This window comes from Aptenodytes forsteri, unplaced genomic scaffold (genome assembly GCF_000699145.1).
Source record: "Aptenodytes forsteri isolate BGI_AS27 unplaced genomic scaffold, ASM69914v1 Scaffold289, whole genome shotgun sequence".
Taxonomy (NCBI): Eukaryota; Metazoa; Chordata; class Aves; order Sphenisciformes; family Spheniscidae; genus Aptenodytes; species Aptenodytes forsteri.
The window spans coordinates 2087438-2109779 of NW_008795025.1; the positions used below are offsets into that span (position 1 = coordinate 2087438).

General features: G+C 41.2%; 1 protein-coding gene across 2 annotated transcripts in view; it reads right to left on the bottom strand.

Moving 5' to 3' along the window:
- Window positions 1–22342, bottom strand: part of RFWD2 (ring finger and WD repeat domain 2) — a 132532-nt gene that overhangs the window by 60349 nt on the left and 49841 nt on the right. For both annotated transcript variants that reach the window (XM_019471175.1, XM_019471174.1), the window contains exons 12-14: window positions 15219–15362; window positions 6590–6698; window positions 4728–4809 (exon numbers count right to left, since the gene is read on the bottom strand). In XM_019471175.1, coding sequence (XP_019326720.1) covers window positions 4728–4809; window positions 6590–6698; window positions 15219–15362 — 335 coding nt within the window. The remainder of the gene's footprint in view (window positions 1–4727; window positions 4810–6589; window positions 6699–15218; window positions 15363–22342) is intronic.

Below are 22342 nucleotides of genomic sequence, written 5' to 3' on the forward strand. Positions count from 1 at the left end.
GCCTTCCAACCAGGTATCAGTATTTTAAGTTGCATCCAAAGCGGCCAAGTCTCTCCTTGACACCACCTCTAATAAATGAATGGCCATCTGGTCTCAGTTTTGTATCAAAAGCCAATTGAGGGCTCAGTTTCAACTTGGCTCCTTTTTTCATTCAAGTTTTCAGGTCATTTAAGCGGAGCCATTTAACCTGGTGAAGAGTCAACCTGTGTGTTCAAAGCCATCATAATATTCGTTACAACTGACAGACACAGATTAGAGTCTGCAATTTCTGTGATCTAACTGCTGTGGGATACACTGGGCTCCAATTATATCTTAGTCAGTACCATAAAAAAGGATATATGTGACATATAATACCACGTAATGAAACATGTCAAGTTTTACCTGGAACTGCCCATTATTTTTTTAAAAAGAACTGAAAGGTAATAAAGCATAATTCATAAGGGTAGAGTTTATTTCCTGTAGCTTTCAGCAATTTTGCCCAGGTCAAGGCAGTAATTATACAACGTACAGATGTCTTGATAACACCTAGAATTGTGTTGATGAGACAAGCAGCCATCTGAGATTGACTGTTTCTAAAACACATGTTCTCAAAGCATATGTTTCCTAATTTTGCAGCTGCTGAGAGAGACACCTCTATGTGGCCAAATGTCTACCCCTCACCAAACAATTAAGAAGATGCCTACAGAACAGCTTTTTCAGTTTAAAATGTTTAGGTCTTTTCAAGATATTTATTTGGTTGGAGCTTTATACCAAATGTGTAAGTTTATAAATTAATTTTCTATACATCAGTTCTGTGCCTAAACACTGTCTAAAAGAGGCAGAAGCCTGTACTGCAATAGCTGAAGGAGTCGGTGTACACAGTTGGTACACTGATAGTAAGGATATTTCATCCAGCCTGTCATTCTTGAAACTTATCTGGTTGTGTGATGGAGAGGCTGCTGTTACTCTGAAAAAGCTGTAAACCAGGAATAGGATACTGCTACCAGAAAACTTGTTTGCACAGATTTGAGGTATCCCTAGAAAAGAAGGAAGCTGCTGAATTGTCCTGCTAGGCAAAATTTTTGATCCATTGCTTTGTACAGGTCAAAAGGATGATGTAAACTGATGACTGTTAGCAGGCAATGACTGCAGAGTATTCCTCCTTGCATAATACACAGGTATTTTGGTTGGTATTTTAAATACCAACATCTTCTTGACCTTTCAAGGAATTCCCAATTGAATCCAACAACCCCACAAATCTCCAGGAAATTATCAAACTTTTTAGCCAGGAAAATGAGCAAACTGAAAGTTCAACCTGATATTTTAAGAGCGATAAACACCTATACCTCCAGTTAAAGTCAGCGGAAGCTGAAGGAGCAAAGTATCACTGAAAATGAAGCCCCAAACAATCCTCTGGAAGTCCTCAACAAAGCTGAGGAGCAAGCTCTGATTTGCAGTTCTCAGGCTAGTTCCCTCTCTACAAGGCCATGCTTCATTTTCATGAAGCCAACTCTGCAAATCTATGTTGCCCCTGTGAATTCAGGGCCACTACAAAAAAATAGCTGTAGGACTAGTACCAATGATCTCACTTACCAAGGCAGCGTGGAAATTAATTTCCTTAGATGTAATGAAACAGATTCTTGCATTCCTCCTTGCCATGAGACAATGAAAAGTAACCTCTTGCTACAGCTCAGCACAATCAGGTGCTCCTGTTCTGCTCCACCTCTCTATTTTGAGCTGGGAATAGTGAAGGGACTACAGCTTACAGAAAGGACATAAAACCAGGACTCTTTCTTCAGTTGAATTTGTCAGTACTGCTTGTATGTCCTTGATCTTCAGAGATCTTCAAAAACAACCCCAGAGCAGAGAATAAATGCTTGATCACTCCAAAACAGGTCTCTACCGCAGTGGAGACTTAAATTCTACCCACACGGCATGACAAAATATTTTGTTCTCTCTAATCTGCTAACTTTACCATGGCCATTAAACTACATTCCCAATCCAGAACAGACAGGGATGTTGGGCTGAGAAGCAGCTGTAAGTCATTAGCTAAGTGCACTAGCTCCAGCCCTATCCTGGGACTTTGATGGCATCATTTTGCCTTCACAAAATTAAGTAATCTTTTCTCCTCCAATAGCAGAAATTCACCCTTTCCTACCTACTTGAGAATCATAGCCCCTACCATTATTACGTGCATAAAAGAACTGAAATTAAGACTGTGCCATTTCCCCAAGCTGCTCGTAGCACAAGTAAACACTTTAATTTTGCTCACTGCTGTCTAGTTGGCATACACCATCAGGTCCTTATAGACATACACAACTACCTTTGCCCCTTTAAAAGGGAAGGGCATGACAACTGTAGATAAAAGTGAGGTTTTCATACACACAGTAGTTACTTCAAATACAATAAAGCTTTTATGGTCTCATCTGCTATTGAAGTAGAAAGATCTTCCACAAATAAGCATCCTGGATTATCTTCATCTAACGATGAGGACAATGCAGGACCTGAGGCCCAAGGATGTTGTTTCTAATTGTATCAAAATCATTTTATCCCTAATAGCACTCCATTCATTAGCACCCCCTTTGCTGTGCCTGAGCCCTGGCAGAGATAGCTGTGAAGCACTGATGATAGGATTTTTCATCTAAAAGCTCCTTCCCCAATACATGCCTACCGAGCATACCAAGTGCTTTAAAAATTAGCTTCCAACCTGAAGAGACCAAGGAGAGAGGCAGATATGCAGGTAAGCGGGAAGAACTGGCAAAGCTGTCACTTTTTTGCTGGCTTGTCCTGATCACTTGACAGGAAAATGTTATACCTGTGCTTTCTGGGGAAGCAAGTCGAGACTAGCTCCAATTGCCCTGGTTGCACTAGTATCTATCAGCATTGAGATTTCTTGTTAGAAAGCCCAGTGTGGCCTCACACAAGCAGCAAAGTAAGAGAGGACAGGAAGGGTACGTAGAACTTGGATTTCCCACCAGACGCTGTACCTGGCCAAATGTGTATTATATGTACCCAAAGCTGGCCAGAACTCAACTAAACACTCCTGAACACAATAAGCAGAAAGACAAAAATTTGAGTTAGGCAGGTTTGAGTTAAGACAACTCGTCATAGGTGTTACCTTCTCCTCACATTTAACGCTTTCAATATGATCACTGAAGTGGAATGTGGACACTATAGCATTAATTCGGACATTTGCTACTATTGCTCTGTACCTTAAGGACTTCTAAAAATCTCTGCTTATTTCAAACACTTCCACACAGGACTCCATTTGTCTCTAATGGGCTTGTTACATATGCAAATCACAGGCAAACCATGGTAGAAGCAAAGGATAAAATGTTCCAGCCCAGTTTTATTCACCAAAACCCCAGACCTTCAAAAGACCTTTGTGAATTGAAATGCAAGTTATGTAGATGTGCCGACTTTATTACAATAATTTCTAAGTAAACGCTACACTTTTAGAAACTATTACTGAAGTGAACTGTTAAACTAGAGATGGGAACTCTGCTTGCAGCTGGCTTTGCAAAAACCGGACAACTTGTTAACATGCTAATAAATGCATGTCTACCTGGCAGATAAGCTTTTTCAAATGCATAGCATGAGTGGAGAGCAATGTGATGAAGAGGTTGATAATTTACAAGGTGAATGTTCACTCCTGCTGCATTTAAACACACAGAAAACACTCTTGACTTCCACCAAAAAGGGGAGGGAAGTGTATCAAAAACATTTCAAACCCACCTTAAATATAAAATAATCATTAAAGCTGCATTTTGTAAATGGAATTACCAGCTACATTAAGACTGCCAAATGCAATTGAGGAACACTAATACAGCTTTCTTTTGAAACAGAATTTAAAAGCAGTTTAGAGGGGCGAGCAGCTTGCAAGGTTTAATGTTTATGAAAAATTAATTTAGCATTTCAAAGCAAATCATGAAGAGCTCTGTCCAGAGCTGTATCAGCCCATCTGGGAGAGTTGATCCCCACTAACTATGAAAGGAACTCTAAAGCTCTTGCTGCTTAATAACTCTAATTGAATATTGTAAACATATTACAGATAAAATCTTGTTCATTAGGGATAAAGAATACTACATATTGCTCAGTGCTATCCTTTTCTTTAGAAGTTTCCTATTTCTTCTTAGAAGAGGAACATTTTTCTGCCAGTATGTTGGGAAAGGGCTTGTCTTAAGGGTTCTCTCCAAGAGTCCTTCATCAAATGGACCCCAGAGTGTGGAAAGCTGAGAGTTGCTGCCAGCGCTCCCATTCAGTCCACCATCTGACTCTTAAGTTCTGAGAAACACACTGCACATTGTGAAAGCGGGAAGCTTCGCGTTGTGCGCAGCCTTTAACATTCAGAGCTACAGGTAAAACAGCAGCAGGCATTTTTAACTTCTGCTTTTTCACCGACAACCTCATTTTTGAAATATAAATACATGCTGAAAGGCCCCAAAGCTTTAACTCAACAAGCTTAACTAATGTTAAAACACATTTTGCTTTTTTTAGTGTCCTGGAAAATGCTAGCTAGAGAGCATATTACCCCAAAAATGTGAACATCGTACCAAGAATCTTTAATTCTTGGAAGCCTCTCCTTCTCTAAGATCTGAACAGCTCAGTAATATGTTGACACATTACCATGTCAACTACAATACTGAAGGCAGCTGAGGAATCAGCTACTTGAAATATCACATTTTTGTTCCTCAAAGGGAATACACAGAACGTAAGCCTTCTGCACAGAGACTGAAAAAGAATAATACCTTTGGCATCATCAGAGCCTGAAGCCAATAGCTTTGGGTCCATCAAGTTAAAGTCAACACTCCAGCACCTTTTCTCATGCTCCTGTTTAGGGAAACAAGAAAAATATTGCAAGGTAGTGAGCTGTAATCTGATAAAATAGTAAAAGGAAAAACACATGCTGTTTGGTATAAATTGTCAGGAGAGTCCTGGACAGAGAAGCTTACTGTGTTTAGCGGTTTCTCAAAAAATATCTTTTCTCCCAATCAGACCAATGCTTGTAGTATGCTAGACATGCCATGAAAGCAGAAGACAGTAAAACCGCAATTTTAAAAACTAAAACTGTTTGGTTTTTTTTTTAGTTGAAAAAAAAATAATGATTTCAGGATATATACATTGAAGACCTGTGTTTGCAGCACAGTTTGACTGGTTGTGGTTCCACTGCGTGCTGCTTCTTATTCTAGTAGATCACAGTTGTATCTCCCAATACCAGTAAGATGCCCGTTCAAAGCCATTTCAAACACCTCCTCTCTGAAAGTCCAGGAAATTCTCACCTTCCTGTTGAGTTAGTAAACAAAACTTCTGTTGTCTAATCCTGTGGTTTTCCACTCAAACAAGTATTCCTACAAGGCTGCATGCTCTCCCCCAAAACACCGAAGAGTTGTATTTGCTACACTGGCACATCCCACATGGAAGCAAAACACTGCAATGAATGAAACCCAAAATTCAGTCAAACCCTTTGTTTAAAGCCTTGCAAGATGACGACATGAAAAGCTCACCAGGACAAAGTCACTAAAGGATTTCTAATACATGCGAAGCAGATGTCAGTAGGCATGCCTCTATGCAAATCCAAATAAAAAATTCAAGTAATCTGATAGGAAGCAAAAATTAGTTTGTTTTAACATAAGCAACAGCTGGTCCTCTCTAGGTTCATTATTCAGCCTCATAAAGAAATGCAAAATATATGAGAGGAAAACAGACAAGATTTATTTTGTCCAGTATAATTTATTTTTAATTGAGAGATGCAAAGGATTAGTGAAAACAAGCATTATAAAATGGCCAAGACACAATGAAAAAGTAAACAAAGGCTTAAATAGGAATTAAAACTTATGTTGAACTGTCAAGAAGGGGAAACTGAAGGCTAGTCTGCAGTTCATTCATTGTCACTGACCAGTTTCAATGCACTATGCTACCTACACAACAGCGTGCAGCACTTCCAGCCCCTCCCCAAACGGACCATCTTCTCTTTCAACCTCCTTGTCCTGATCACAAGCCTCTCAGAATCCATTATATAGAAACACCATGTTCAAATTGGATAAAAAGTCAAAATGCCAGAAAGTCCTCCTGAAGCAGGTCTCGCTGTTGAGCTCAGCCCACTTGCGTGCGTATGCTGCTCTGCCGAGCACAGGACTGTACTGGGAAGGGTTCTGCCTACCACTCCATTCTCCCAGCCTCGCCACTTAAGTCTGCATTTTGCTCTTCTGCTTTACAAGCACCTGCAGCAGCAATCACTGCAGGATTTTACAAAAGGCTTTTGACAAAGACTGAAGTGGAACAGGTATGGAGAGACAGAGGTTTCTAAAGAAAGGCGAGACAAACAACTGCCAACTCGTTTCTCCCTGTGCAGATTCCCTACCCGAAAGCAGCAGCAAGAAAATGTCAACTGCCTCATGACTGTGACAAGAAGATATAGCTGCCTCCCTCAGAGGACTACAGTTCAATAAAGCTGTGCCGATGAGACACATTTACTAAACAGAAGGAGCATCCATTTCACCCTGTGGAATGTAAAAGCCTATTGCTGGACTAGAAGCCAATTCTCAGACTGAATACTGCTCCCCTGACATGGTCCATGGTGTGGGAAAGTGTTGCTCACTGATCACGTTACCTGGTAGACCTTGGATCTTTGTCCCGTGAATCCATCCCAAAGGATGACGGTGCCTTCATAGTCACTGCTGGCTAGCAGGTTCTTGTGATAACTACTCCAGCTGATACAGCTTAAAAAGAAAAAAGCCCCAGTCAGTCTTACATTAAATCATACCTTATAACACAAAAGTCACTCTTGCAATACATCAGGCAATTAGTGTCTTTGCAAAGCACACAGCATTTGATCAAGCCACCCCACTAAAACACCCAGGAAAGGACAAAACCAAAACCCACCAGAAATATAACAAACCTTCCTCCACAAACTAAAAGGAAAGCTTTATTGGCTTAAGTGATATTGCCTCCCTCAATATTAAGTGGCTTAGGATTTTTTTTTTTTTTAAAATGTATTAATCTCTAATACTGCGATTGTTTTGCTATTTGAATTCCACACAAATTCTCAGAGAGCTCAGGTTTGACTTCTTAGCCTCTTGCCAATAGCTACTACTATTATTATTACCATAAAGATAACCACTTACCTAACAGAAGCTATATATGTAAAACACATAGCTGCATGAATGGTAAATCAACCTTTCCTCTGGCACATATGTAGCGTTCTACACCTGTACCTATGCCCAAATGGAAGTTTGACTTCTGAGAAACTACTTCCAGCTTTCTGTAAGTGAGGAAAGACTCCACTTCCTATCCAGAACGAAACAGCAGTTTGTTTGCTATGGGCAGTTTAGGAGATCAAGTTTATCAAGAGCTGCAATATATCTCGCATGGGCTTATATTTTAAACTGAATTCAGTGGCTGTGCAAAACTAAATGACAATTCCACCAAACTCTAACCATCAGCAGACAAAACAAGAGCAGTGACACTGCCAAGTCACATTCGTAGTGTTCTGGCACTATGCCTCCACTCTGACTCCCGAAAAATGTGACAGAGAAGAAAATTTGTAATACTTGTTCACCAATTTTTGGACCATCTGGCACAAAAGCACGCCAGTTGGTATCAACTGTGATGCATGTAGCAGAAGCTGAACTGACAGATCCAATTCATGCAGGTCAAACAGCTCTGACACAGTTAACTAGATTATGGCAGCCTTGGGGCCGAGTTTTAACCAACAATATAAACTGGAAGTCCATGATTCTGTAACTTTTTAGTACTGCTTTGATCAGTGCAGCTACACATAGAAATATGATGTAGATACATGGATACTGATTTAGGAGTATTATACCTTGGCAAATTCTTGGTTCCACTACACACATGCAGCCTGTTTTCCTTAGGAATACAGCATTTACACACAGAAGAGGAAAAATCCTTTTCCTTTTTTGACGTAGTTAAAAATATATAAACACTGTTAAAGCAGCACTGGTGTTCTGCTCCTGAGTATGGTCGAACTTAACTTACTGGGGTGTGAGTTTTGTAACTACAAAGGGACTATGAACACCAACTACTAATCATAGCTCACCACTATTTAGCTGCATGGAATCAACAAGCTTATTTGAGGTTCTGGAGCAGCCAAATAATGGGAGGCAAGAAACAACTGTTTTTTAGGACAAATTTGAAGAAATACATGAAAGGAACAACATGCTATTGGTGCTTGCATCAGCAGGAAACTTCACCGACTGATCCAAAAGTCTTCCAGCTCTGACTTCCTCTGTCTGCACAAGTTAATCTTTAACTTACAGAAATGAGACAAAGTCATCCAACAGCAGCAGCTTTCTGCAAGCCTCTCACGGCCACTGCATGATGCTTGGAGAAAACCTTCAGGACACACCTTCCCCAGTGGATCACTGGGAGCTTTCTTTAGAATGGCCAGTACAGAATGATGACATTGATGACACTGTTTTCAACTGTCAAACATTACTCCCTCTATCTATCCCTCTATAGAGGTGCGCACCTCTATCTACCTATAGTCTGTTCACACACTTGCACATTTCCTTCATATAACAGCATCCTTTGGTTTTAAAACTTTGCATTCAGAAACTTAAAAAGTCTTATTTACCCAATATAAGTCATTATCTTTAACCACCAGCTGCTAAGAGGATGGTTGAGGTGATATAGCTCAGGCAATGCTTTCCCTGATTTCACCTCTTTCACGATATGTCATTAATTAGAAAATGTTAGCGTCCTCAACCCTTGTAGGTACAACTGTCCACAAATGTATCATCAAGGAGCTATCATTACACCAGCTCTACTACCTTTAGGTACCTGCAGAAAAGCAGGTCTTGACAGTCTATGATTTACTAGAAGCCTCAGACAGGCTTAAGTGGCTCCCTGAGGACCAAATGAAGCTGGCAGTCACTGCCCACCAGGACTGAGGTGAAGGTTGCAGCAGTCCAGACATAACCATGTCTGATGTCTGGAGTCTTGTTTCCAGGCAGAGCAGTCAGCCACTGATGGAAGCAAAAGTAGTTCAGAGCCCTAGAGCTACAACACAGCAAGGCTCTGGGCTGGGAGCAGTCTCCAACTAATGGCAGGGGGGTAGACACTGCACTAGACATTTATCAGTTCAAACCTGTTCCCCCTGACATCTTATCTCCACTCAAGTCAGGGCTTCAAGCAGCTTAAGAAAAAAAATAATCTGTAAGTTTAGCCATCACACAAAAGCAGGAAGAATACAGCCCCAGGCCAAATCTCAGAGAAGCCGGTCTTCTATCTGGACAGCTTTGAGAGTACATTGGGCAGCATCAGCAGGTGGAGAGAGTCCTAGAGAAAGGCAGACATGCTGGTGCCACCCTGGCTGGTTAGAGGATGGATGCTCTATGCTAGTGGAGCACAAGATCCACATCTGACCAGCAGAAGAGAGCTGGGCACTGCAAGCTGAACTATGAAGAGAATAATCACGTAACTGTATCTTGTCAAAAAAGAAATCACCCCCAATGATGAAAGTTAGGAATTACTGAGTAGGCAGAAAAATATAAAGGACAGTTTAACAGTGCTGCTTGAGATGTGATAGATCTAAGGATATAAGAAATATCAGGTTTGTAGGCAGAGGTAATATTTTATTGGATCCATCAATATAGATGGAGAAAAATGAAGGACTTTTGTGCCCAAAAGCATGTCCATTAGGTCTGGCACAGCAAAGATCACACTAAGCATTCTGTCTCACTGAAGTCTGATGGTGTTAACAAGGGGTTAACACTCACTTGGAAAGCATTTGTAGATACACTGAGAGGGGAAAACAGGAACTGACAGGTGAAAAATGTTTAGGGATTTGCAGCCACTAAGTGGTTCAATTAACACCTTTTAAGTCACACACACCATAAATCTTTAATTTAAGGAATACAATTAAAGGATCATAAGACAAAAACAATCCCTGTTCCAGCTCTCTGCTTTAATTCTCCCCTCATCACCACCCAACTCTCTTTACAAAGTCTGAAACTAGAGTTTTCTCCTTGACATTGCAATACCTGAGCTTTTTATAACTTAAATCCTCAGAAGTAACCTTTGTAGAGCACAATTTGGGTTGGATCAGGTGGAGGGGAGCTCCCTCTCCAGGTAAAGAATACTTTTTACCAAGGGCTGACTGTCCTTTGGTTGTATTTTCTGGCAACTGCGACAACACAGGCCTGAAAGGCAGCTGTCCTGGAGCTGGGACATTATGGTGTTTCTCTTCCATGTGGCTTCACTGGGACCTACAAAAGGTTGAGAAGCTACTGCCATGCTCCCCTCAGGGGAAGCGCTGATCTTTCTTCCATGCCCAACACAGGCAATTTTGTTGAAACTTCAAAAACATCTACTTTTTTGGGTTCCCTTGAGATGTTATCATGGGTAACAAATTGAGTAACAGACTCAAAAATGCATGGGGGAGCAAGTTGGAGAAGGGGAAAGGAAAGGGCAAAGGTGAAACGGACCAAAAATGCAGCTTACACAGTCCTCAAACAGGTTAAGCATCAAAACCCCACAAGTACATAAAATTAACCTTTTGTAGACAACTTTTAGATGGCCTGCAGTCACATCCAGGGAGAAACTGAAATGTGGAGGCTATGAGATATGATACAAAAAATAGCTACCTAAGGTTGAGATAATGCATAACTCAGTGCTGGATTAAAAGGAGTTGTGTAAGGCCATTTTTTATTTTAAATACTAGTAGCTGTATTTTTTCAGTTTTTGCTTTGTTCTTTAATCCAGAAACAGGGCAACAGTTACACCCCAGAGGTTTATCTTGCCATAAGTTGTGATAGCTTTCTTTCCTAGGAGATTAGCCTGGAGAAACTCTAGTTGAAAGCTAATCACCAACCTCTGAAACACTCTAACCTCGGCATCCGATCCAGACACAGAAATCCTGACCCCGTAAAGATTTATGTGCATCCTTCATTTTATTTGGAGACGCAAGTAGGCCAGCTCGGTTAGCGTTGTCAGTCACGCTGATGTTTCTTTCATGAGCCAGTATTTTTATGGCTGAAATGTCTCAAATCCAGGATCAAGTTACCGGTGTCAACCGCCCCTCTGGCAGTAAGAGTTAAACAGAGTTAAAGCTTTTAATAAGGCACAAACTGCTGTGGTCTGACCTGCTTCTGAGTGCCAAGTGTTTCAGATCCAGTCTATTACCATGAGTCAAACGATGCCCAGTAGTTTTAGGACTGAAAAGTTTTTAAGGGAGTGATCTATTACTGCAAGGAACATCCACATGAATAACAATGCTAACCAAATACTTCAGAGACATACAGAATTACATTACCATTATGAGTGTTTTAAAAAAAAAAAACAAACAACTTTTTTCTAATCAATCCAAAGAAAACCTCTAGTAGGGTTAAGAGACAAATACTTTCAAAGAAAAACTTCATCTTATTGCAAAGTAAAGCAGTTACTCTGAAAAGTGGAATTAATGAAAGTTGAAGGCTTATTTCCTTATAACCTGTTTAGTGTCAAATGCTTTCTGCATTGGAAATATGGGCATATAATACAACCACTCGTAAGGTTTTTCAGCTTAAAGAGAGCTCATACCTCTCCAAATAGCAAAGACTCTACACTGAAAAACACCATACGGCAAGTTTTTGCTTAATTTAAACTTAATAGTGAGAACTGACTGCCATTTTAAAAACTGACAGCAATATGCCCATGAACTGCTATTAGGATAGAGCAATCGTGTATTTGATTTATTGACACCAAAAAATGAAAACAAAATACTAGCAGCCTCCTAAAAAAAAGCCTACTGATGCTTTGCTTTTACTGCAGTTGACTAAACAGATGCAGCTGATTTTAGAGGTTTGTGGTAACATCTATCACTGAAGTACAGATGATGCAAAAACACAGTCGTGAGCATGCAGAATACTAAACATGGATTTCAAAAGCATGTTTACCTAACCACACCTGCACATCACCTATTGTAGATTAACAAGGCCTAAAGCCAATTTCTTTTACCTGAACACTAGATCTCCTTATTTTTCTCCTCCTGCAACCTATGGCAAAACAACAAATCTGCCTCTTGAACAAATCGGAGAAGAGCCGTGGCTTGCTGCTAGCCGTTCATCCTCTTCTCATCCTTTCCCATCTCCTCCTGCGCAGGGGGAGCCGCAGATTATTGTCTGCCATAGCTAGGGACACAGCATGTCATAATTAGCTCGCAGGGTGCTGTTTATAGCTACTAAACAATGCCAGGATTTGTTTCTTGTACTGAAGCTATGAATCTGTAAATGGGATTTTTATGAGGATTTATGTGTCATCTTGTGTTTTTCCTGGAAGCTTATGCCACTGTCATTCACAGGGGACACGATGCACATTTACCAGAAACCCGACACACTGACTTCCTCCCTGTTCTTAAAAATAGGGATGAGAAAGCTCAGCAGATGATGAAAAAATAATATATTTAAGAAGCAGGTGGGTGTAAAAAAGGGGGTTGGAAAAGAGGAAGAAAGACTCAGCTACAGCTGGTACCAGGGCTCTGCTCCAGAAAAGCCTACAATCAATTACTGCTGGCATGAAGCTCAACCTTTCAGCAGGCACCCAGCAGAGCAGGGCTGGGCCAGTGCCAGCCCTGTCCCCAGCAAGGGCTTCCCTTCCCACAGCTGCTCCAGGCCAGCAGACTTGCTCTTGGCCAGACAAGTCCTCACAAATGCTGTCACCTGTCTGCTTTTATAAAAGCCCATCAGAGCTGCTGCTCCTCCAAAAGCTGAGTCACCAATGTAACCGCTAATGATTTATGTTCCAGCATCATCACTCTGAACAAGGTTAACCAGGATCAATTTAGGGTGAGCTTCCCATGACACATCTTTGGAAAGCCAAAGCGCCTGCAGACAGACAGCTCTGGTGCTGTGTGAGGACAGAAGGGACATTACGAGCCGTGCCAGTGTCACACGCCAGCTTCAGGAGAAGAGACATGTCACCAAATCCCATCTGCACACAGACCCCCGCATCTCTGCTGGGAAGAGAGGTACCACCCATGTGCCACAGCAGAAATACATCCGTCTTTGACATCAGAAAGGGCACTAGCAGGTAGAGTAAGCCTCTGAAAGAAGCTGTACCTCCACCCAAATTAAGATCAACAGCTTTAAGCCAAGGCTTTTTACAAAAAGCAGGCTCCACTTGTTTAGATTTTTTATTATAATGTGGGCACATTTTCAGCATACTGCAATATTCCGTAATGAAATTACAGCCTTCATATATAACTTCTCTCTCAAGCTACACCACTTCAGAATAGCAAGTTATTATGCTGCTCGACACTGCGCCAGCGAGCCCCTGCACCAGTGACTGGCAGCACAGCTAATGGATATAGCAAAGATGCATTTGATTGACAGCCTAACTTTATTTGTCAAAACCAGAAGCACCCACGAGCCGAAGGAAGGTTGATATAATGTGGAGGTGCCAATGGGGGGGGGGAGCACAGAAAAGCATTTCTTCGGAGGAATGAGAGAAACTAGGGCAAGGAAATGAAAGAGGACCCTGTCCACCTCCGCTGAGGCACACAGCATCAGAGGACAATGCATTTAGCATTGTCAGATATATAATGTATATACGCATGAAATTTGAGAACGAGAAGAAATCTTAAATGCAAGCAGTGTCTTGTCTGGAGCACAAAGCTGACAAGAGTAACATCACTGAAGGCGCTAACGTGGCTCTCCTCACCAGCAGCTGCCAGAGAAGGGAGAACAAACAACTTTCTAATGCCTGGCAGGATCATCGGGGTAGATCCCTGTCAAATTTGCAAAGCAAGTTTGGAAGTTGTCTCAGGCAGACTGAGAAATACCAAACACACATTGCTTTTCCCCTTCTAATTAAGGCAAAAGGTATTAATCAACTGCTAGCTGGTTCTCCTATTACTCTGCTCTTCTCTTCAGAATAATGAAGCTGAATGGAGTGAACTCTGCTCTGACTCAGGCAAAAATGCTGAACATTTCACAAGTCCAGCAAAACACAAGCTCCATAATCAGTATGGCTTATCAATACAAATCCCTCTCAGACTGTTTTTTTACCCATCTTGAAAGCAAGTCCCAGGGTCAGTTGCATTTACATCTTTTCCTTCATAAAATAGTGTTACACAATTCCTGAGAATAATCAGCATGAGCAATACAGGAGTGACTGATCTATCTTAAGAAACTTGTCAACTACAAAACTAAGCGTGACTTCTATGCTATAAAGTAGGCTTGCAAACATTATTAATCTTGTTGCACAACATTTTGTCTTCATGGAAGCCAGACTGTTATATAAATTTATTACTTACACTTTTATGGCTGGTGTTCTGTTTTTTAAATGTGGGGTACCAAAGAAAAACAAGCTTGCAAACATTATTAATCTTGTTGCACAACATTTTGTCTTCATGGAAGCCAGACTGTTATATAAATTTATTACTTACACACACTTTTATGCTTTACTGTTTTTAAAATGTGGAGTACCAAGTAAAAACAAAATGAGTTCGTTCAAGATGCTGGAGACTTGTATTATAATACTGAATTGGTTTGATTGCCTGTATTATTTACTTTTGAACTTTAACAAAATGTTTGAATTAGGATTTTTAAGTTATGCTAGCTGGATTCTTTCAATTGAAGTTCTGACATGGTGGTCTGTATTTCTTTGGTTTAAGTCATCTAAGAAGATAAAAAAATAGGTTGACAGTAATGATGGCAGCACAGAAGCAAAAACCAAGCAAGGTCTTTTCCCCAAGAGCTTGATATTATGAGATCCAGCAGAACAGTACTTCAGGCAGACATAAATTCATTGGCAGAAGGTGCAAACGAGGCACATTTCCTGAGGACTAGCAGCCTCTCAGCAGAATGGAAAGGATCTGGTTGACGAAGAAAAGAGAGCATGAAGGACTTGGTGGCTATTAGGAAGAACTGGGCACAGAAGTTACCTTGAGACAAGTTAAGACTCTACCTGGAGCATATCCATTGCTCCACTTTTACTCTCCTAACTGAGTAGGTATCCAACAGCATTTGCAAGGAACACAAAAGCAGTTCACTACTCTATGTCCCTTTCCCCTCCAGATATGTGGGCCTGCTATTACCTTGGATGAGCCTGGCATACACAAGTAACAGTGCTTGTGCCACCGGATCCCACCCAGAGTTCAAAGCAAGCTCTCCACCAGCTCCTGCTTTCCTCCCTTCTCCTCCCATTCCCACAATGGATAAAGAAAGCAAAACAGTCACTGCACATGAACAAGCAAATGGAAAAGGCCCTCTGAGTTCAAATGCAAAGTCAACACCTACCTGATTTTGGAATTACAGGTCATTTCATTCTCAGGGTAGTGAATATCCACCGCGTCCTGAATGACTGTACCATACTCATAGACTTTAATCTTCTTTGTCACCCCAGCGATGGCAAAGTAGTCACAGTCTCGGTCGAACTCAATACTGAGGAACAAAAGCATAGGTTGAGAACTGTGTAACACAACACGTGCACTTACCAGCAGAGTATTTTACCACCTAAATGTCTTAGTATGGCAGAGCCGAGAATCACAATTTGCGGTTAGCAAATACGCTGTTCAGAACACCTTGGTCAGGTCTGGCACACACGTCAACAGCGTGGAGTTCTTGCTCTCTGGCACCATTTTCTAATCCCCTCCAAACACACCCACATCTCCATTTACTGAAACGGACTTTTTGTGGTCACACAATCTCCCTCCCACAGCCAGGATCTTTGTTCAGATGCTCTAGAGGTTTTCCAGTTCAGCTACACCATCTACATTGCACAGTACCCAAATGTCAAAGCTGACAGCTTGCCCTGGAAATGTGCTTAACATTCAGCTGTACGCTCTACAATCAACGTGCTATGGATGACTGCCCATTGATTTCTCTTGGTTACATTGCTGCATCCCTTAGCTCCTATATACAGCAGCTTGGTGAACTTAAGTGTTAATGCAGGGCAAACCAGTATTTGTGGAAAAAAACCTTCTAAATTCCCGGAGTAACAACAGAGGTTCAAAACATATATCATCAGTACTGTAAAAGCCATGCACACTATGACTTCCACTTAGGGTTGCTCATGGAAACCCAAGGCACCTTCTTTCTTGAACTGCAGGGCAAGTTTGTAATAGATATCAATGAAGTTGGAAGTAAAAGCAGTCACCTTATAACAAAGTTAAGCTGCAAATGAGAAAAGCCTGGGGTTTTACATGAAATAAATCCGAGAGAAAGACAGGCAGCAGGTTATAAACAGCTAATGTCATTGCTACCTTTGCAGCTTGGAAGGGCTCGAGAGAAATCTATTAGACACCTAGTAACCAGGGAAGTAAACCTGCTTCCTAGAAGGAGCTCATGCCTGCAGCCCCTGTCACTGCAGGCAGGGCAGGGCAGATGTGCACATACATGTACCCCCTTTCATGAGCATCAGCCTCAGTGAGACAAAAAGTTTGCTACTCCTCCCAGAAAGGACTTGGGGGTAGCATTTGCCCCGACTCTCCAGGTTGGTATGGTCAGTAACCAGCTCTCCTCAAATCTCTTGGCTAAGCAAGCAATCTACCACTTTGAGAGGTTTCTTTTGGGGTTCTTCCACTCAGTAATTCATTTTAATCTCTGCTGTCCCTATCATGATTTTTTTTTTTTAAAGCCACAGCACTTGTTTAAAAGCCACAGGCAGCAAGTTCTGAACAGCAGCAGAGAAAACTAAGTTTACACTGATCAGGTTTCACATTCATATAGCTTGAAAAATCCTGAGAGCAGGGGTATTTAAGATACCTTTCTACAATTAGAAAGCATTAATCCAATCACAAGAAGCAAGACAGCTCTTTAGGCTGCCCCCATAGCTATAACAGCTAGTTTTCTACCCCTCAACATAGCTGAGAAGTTGAAGGCACTGCAATGCAATGCTTTCAAGGGAAGATAAATTTAAATGCCAGAGTTTAAGTCCTTGTAAAGGAGATATCAAGTTATTTTTAAACTATGGGGAGAAAGGATTGTTGATATGCAGTCTGATGGTATAAAATAATTCCATGAAACAGCTTGCAACTTGGCCTTTTAACTCAGGCACCTAAACTTCTCTGAAGCAGTGGCAGGAGATAGTCCCACTCACAACTGCTTGCTTGCTAGAGGAGAAATGAGCTAGCTGGGTCAAAATGCAAAATCGCGAGCCTCCAAAAGACAAAGAAAAGGAACATGCTTACAGCTGGGGAATAAAGCAAGCAAGCATGCATCTATTTAAATAAAATGGGAGAGGGAAAGAAGTCATCTAAGCAGACAGACTGCTCTCCTCCAGCCCCAGATCTACCCTAGTCTAATCACTTTTTATACAAACAGGACAAAAGCACCATTCAGGCCTGTCTTGTCAGCTCACCCTATTTTATAGAAGAATTTTATAATCGAAAGCCTCTATAACAATAGAATAGATTTACTTGTACCACAATCTTAATTGACCCGCTGTCTCAGCTCCTGGTCACTGCCCTGTGGATTCAGGTAAAGCGCAACTAAACTGATGGCAGCGATTCATCTACTTGGATTCAACTTACACCCTTAGCCTTCTGCGGCTGAAGAAAAAAAAAGTATTACAATGTCTGGTAAAAAGCCAAGTTATTAGAACAGAATAGAACTCTCACCTGGGGTGGGTTTGCTTCTCTAGCATTAATTCAAATTTTTTTTTTCAATAGACACATGCTGTAGACATAACAAATGAGTATTTCAATATGTCTATAAAAAAGTTAACACACCATTAAAAAAATTAATAAAAAGCATCAACCAATGAAATTGATTGTCAGGCCTGTGACCTTGAAACAGCAGAGACACTGCAGGGAGAAAACGGATGCAGAAATAAACCATGACCTGTACAGATGTTCATTGGCTGAGAGAGAGGCAGGTAAACCCAACACAGCAAGCCTAACACACACTTGGCCTCCATTATCTATGCACAGTCCTGGTACAAGTGTTCTCACTTTCTGCCAGTCAGCTTTTAGTAAGCGATTTACAAAGAAAAATATGAACAATCTAAGTAGCTAATCAAGTGGATTATTTATCATATAAAACTATTCCTAATATTTGCAAAGCTCTGCTTCCCCCTGGACTAATCAGTATTAGGACAAGCAGCTCACTTGCATAGCAACAGTTATTTTCATCCTTTTTCCTACAAGTCTTCTAAATACATTTAGTATTAAGCAAGGCTTATTTGCATTTAACTAGCTCAATGGTATTCCTGTCACTTACTGCTTGAAGTCTTTGTTTCAATGTAAGCACTTGCCTATGCACAAGCTTTCCTATATGAAAATTCACAAGAGAACTTAGTTTTTATTTTGTCAAGACACAACAGGGCCAGCTCTGAAGAACAACAACATTCTGGTTTGCAGGCGATACATTTCTACAGTCAAACTGAATTAGCCATTAGCACAATGATAACATGCAATAGAGTAATAGGAAATACTTTATCCTTTTTGTCAAAAAGGCCATCAAGTCAAGAGAGAAGCCAGCTAGACAACAGCATCCACTTCACATGTGGTGTGAGGCACAGAGCCACCAGTGAGCCAAAGCAACACATAAAACATGAGTGCAATGGCTATTAACATCCTGCTAAAATAAGAGCAATGTGTTTTGGTAGCACTATTTTTAAGTAGACTTAACACGGGACTGACAATGAAAGTTTTCACCATCTCAGAGGGCAGATGGAGCACCGACTGTCTGTGTGTTACAAACCTACCTCAGCCCCAGCATGAAGCAACTTCCTCTAGAAATGGGAGACCAGTTCAGACATTATTTTCATTTTTTTAAGGAAGCACCGGAGGTAAGCCATATTTTAGATCATTTGAACATCCAGTGAAGTTCCCCTTTTGGACTAGCAGTGGTCCCTGCTCCTCAAAGATGTGCAAGTTAGAAACAACTAGCAATTGCTCCTTTTTTTTTTTAAACCTACTTTTAAACTCCACATTTCTGACCAACAAAGACTAGCTAAATTTTTATAAGGAATCTTTTGGGAACACAAAAACTCCTGGATATTTGAAAAAGATTTATAAGTGTGCAAGAGAATTTACTTATAAAAATCAAATGGAGAGGAACTAATTGTTTTGTTCTAGGGAAAACAGAAGAGACATCTCCAGTTCCCAAGTCGCTGTTTTCTTTTTCCCAAGAAGTTAATGACCAGTATCCTATGGAAATACCACTAAGAGCTGCTAGAAAGTAAACACATTCTCAAGGGTTCTGGTTGCTCTGCTGCTTATCTTTATTCTCAATCTGTGAGATAAATCAATTGCTTTATTTAATGCTAAAACCTATGACCTTGGAGAGCACTAACAAATGGAATTACAGAATAAATTGCTTCTGAAACATGTCTGGAAGCTTGGCTTCATGTTGAGGGTAGACCAGTGGAGAAACAGTAAAGCATGAGTATTTACCACCAGTTCTACCATTGTATAAAGCTTTGCTACATTTGCATCCTGATGGTGCGTGCAGTTCTCCACACCCCAGGAGGACACACTGGAGTTAGAGAGCGCGTACAGATGGGCAACTAAATTGATTAAAGGAATGGAGCAGCTGCCTTACCATAAGGGTTATGAACAAGGCAACAGCAAGACTGGTGTTCAACAAGTCCCTCCACACTAGAACTAGGAGGCACTCACCAGAAGATTGATTTGGGACAGATGAGGGTTTCCCCCCTCCCCATCACACTTTAAAAACCACACACACACACTCCAGGTACTTATTCCTGCAAGACATGATGGTGGCAGAGTGAACCTGACAACAGTAATCCATGAACAACTGGTCCATGCCAGATATTAACAGAAATAAATATGGATATACCCTTTAGTATCCCCAATGTAAAGACTGTGGATGCTGGGAGGCCGCAAGAAGACAACTCTCCAGGCAGTGACCAGATTGGCATGCTCTGTGGTCTTCTGCAGGAACAGCATGGAGCTAGGTGCCCTCCAAACCAACCCCTGGGGCAGCTCACACTGTACTTGAAATTGCAGTTTGAAACGCCTCAGGGGTCAGACTGGAGGGGCACCCAGCCCAGCGAGTTTCCATGAGAAATGGGTATGTGCTATATCTACTCCTTCAAATCAGGAGAAAGGGGGGGGTTTGCATCTAACTGTATTTGCCTTTAACTGCATCACTAGTTACAATTAAAGGTCTGCAGCCAACTGCTCCTCTCCCTTTTCCATACACACACTCTACAATTGCTACTATAATCACAAATGCCTCAGCTGTGACTTGGTAACGAGATCTGTGACCATAGGAATTGCCATTTCCACAAAGTAGATGACTCTGTCCCTCTCATGGGACTATATGTATTTTCCTCTCTGAATATACCAAAGCCTTTCAACTCTACTTCTACCTAATATGGTGCCGTTTCTACTTCTGTATCTCTAACTCCAATTCCTATCTTGCCATGGCCCCATATTTAAGTGCAACATGGATATATTGTTTTCAGTTTTGGGGGACCTAATTGGTGGGAGGAAGGAGAGAGAACAGCAGCTTTTGCTCTTCACTTCCATTTCCTTACAGTCTTTTTCACTTTGCGCTTCCACTCCCTGGCCTCTGAGGGAGATCCTGTCTCTTCTACCAGTCCCAAGCCCCACCATCTTATAGCCTGGTTGCCTATTTCCAATGCCCATTTTGAGGCATCAAAGTCAAAGATTAGAAATTTAGGTTACAATCCAACACCATGACCACCACTGCAGACTGTTCAGCACCCAGGACCAATACAGAAATTGGTATTAATATCACATACCTGAGAGTGTTTTTAGAGCAGACTGATATTTTAAGGCAAATTAATTAGTGTCACTAAGCATGCACTAGCATACTAATTTGTAGTTTTTAAAACCAAAGCTATATTCAGGCATAGGAAGGTGCTATTACAGCACTCAGATTTTGTGCTCCATCAGCTCAAAGTCCGTATTTTGTCACATAAAAACAAAGGCTACTGAGACAAAGCATATGAAGTTTCAGTATCAAAAGACTGTTTTGCTAAAACTGTGAGTGCCTGAAATTAAAAACATTGAGGGTTTTTTTTTGTTTTTAATAAAGCAACAGTTGCATTAGTTACTCCTTACTCCAAAGCACCACCTAAGTAAGTTCACTGCTGCTATTCCGAAGCCCTTAACCTGTGCCACAGGGACAAGGATAGACCACTGCTGGTTGAATATATTCCCTGATTCAAACCTCTGTGCTGCTAAATGTTTTCCAAAATATAAACTGAGCAAGCTTACCACAATCCCAGATAGGTTACTGCAATCTCTACTCAGGAAGGACCACTTAAAGAAAAACACTTCGATTCTCTAGACTGCTATATGGGTAGATAAATCAATTGTATAAATGAGATTCCACTTAAATGCATCCTGTCACAGAGCAAACACCTTCATCCCTAAGAATCACATTAATTTGGGTTAGATGTGAACCCCAGATTACCAGAAAATTGCCAGATTTGTCCTCTAATCAAGGTAAAGTTGTCTTAGCTAGCATAATTATGGCCTCTCAATGGATTAGATTCAAGTCTAATGGAAGTCTAATAAAAACCATGGGACAGAGGACCCCAAGCTATTTTAGTTTGATCCTGTTCCTTGGAGTTGTTTGGGATATGCCAGCTCCAGGTTCAGCAGCACCAGCTGCTGTTGAATGCACCTTGGGTACCCTCCCTTGCCATCACACCTCCTCCAGGCTTCAAACATCTGATGGGAATACCCTCCCCCTAAGCAAACCTCTATTTGAAGCACAAAAAGAAGACACTAGAAAGTCAGCTCTGTGTGTTGATTATCTTCCCCTCCGCCCCCAGCTGGGAAGCAGACAGGGAGGGGTGTTATAACAGTTCATCAAAGCCTGCACTGCACAGAAGGACAGTTCTCAGCTCTGGGCTCCCTTGGGAAGACATTATTGCACCAGTCATGCTGCAGTCACACTTTCAGCTTTTCTTGCAGCCACAGTAGCCTGGAGTTTTATTTTGCTCTGTTTGAAGAAAGGCATAAAGAGGTACCATATTGACAAAGTAATGTCATTAGACCTAGTTCCAGGCCCACTTCATGCTACAAAAATCCTTTTAAGTGTAATGAAATGCCATCAGTTCTAACAGAGACCACTTAGCGATACTCTCATTCCATAAAGAGCTTGTTTAAAGGAGAATATTAAACCTGAATCAAGGAGGTTTGGTGGGCTTAGTTCCATCTCACAGCTTTGAAATCAAAACCAACAGAGCTACTTTCATGCTTTGTCATCACTAGATAAGATAGAGCCATTCTTTTTTTAAACCCAATGAGAGAATAGACTATGCTATGAGAGATTACTTATGCTTCCTGTAACAGCTTGACTTTCAGAACCAGGATCCCCCTCTACTTTGGGGGAGGGAAGTGACTCTGAACCTGATCTCCTCTAAATACAACCCAGAATCTCCCAGGAAGCCATACCAGACTTCCAGCCTTGTCTAT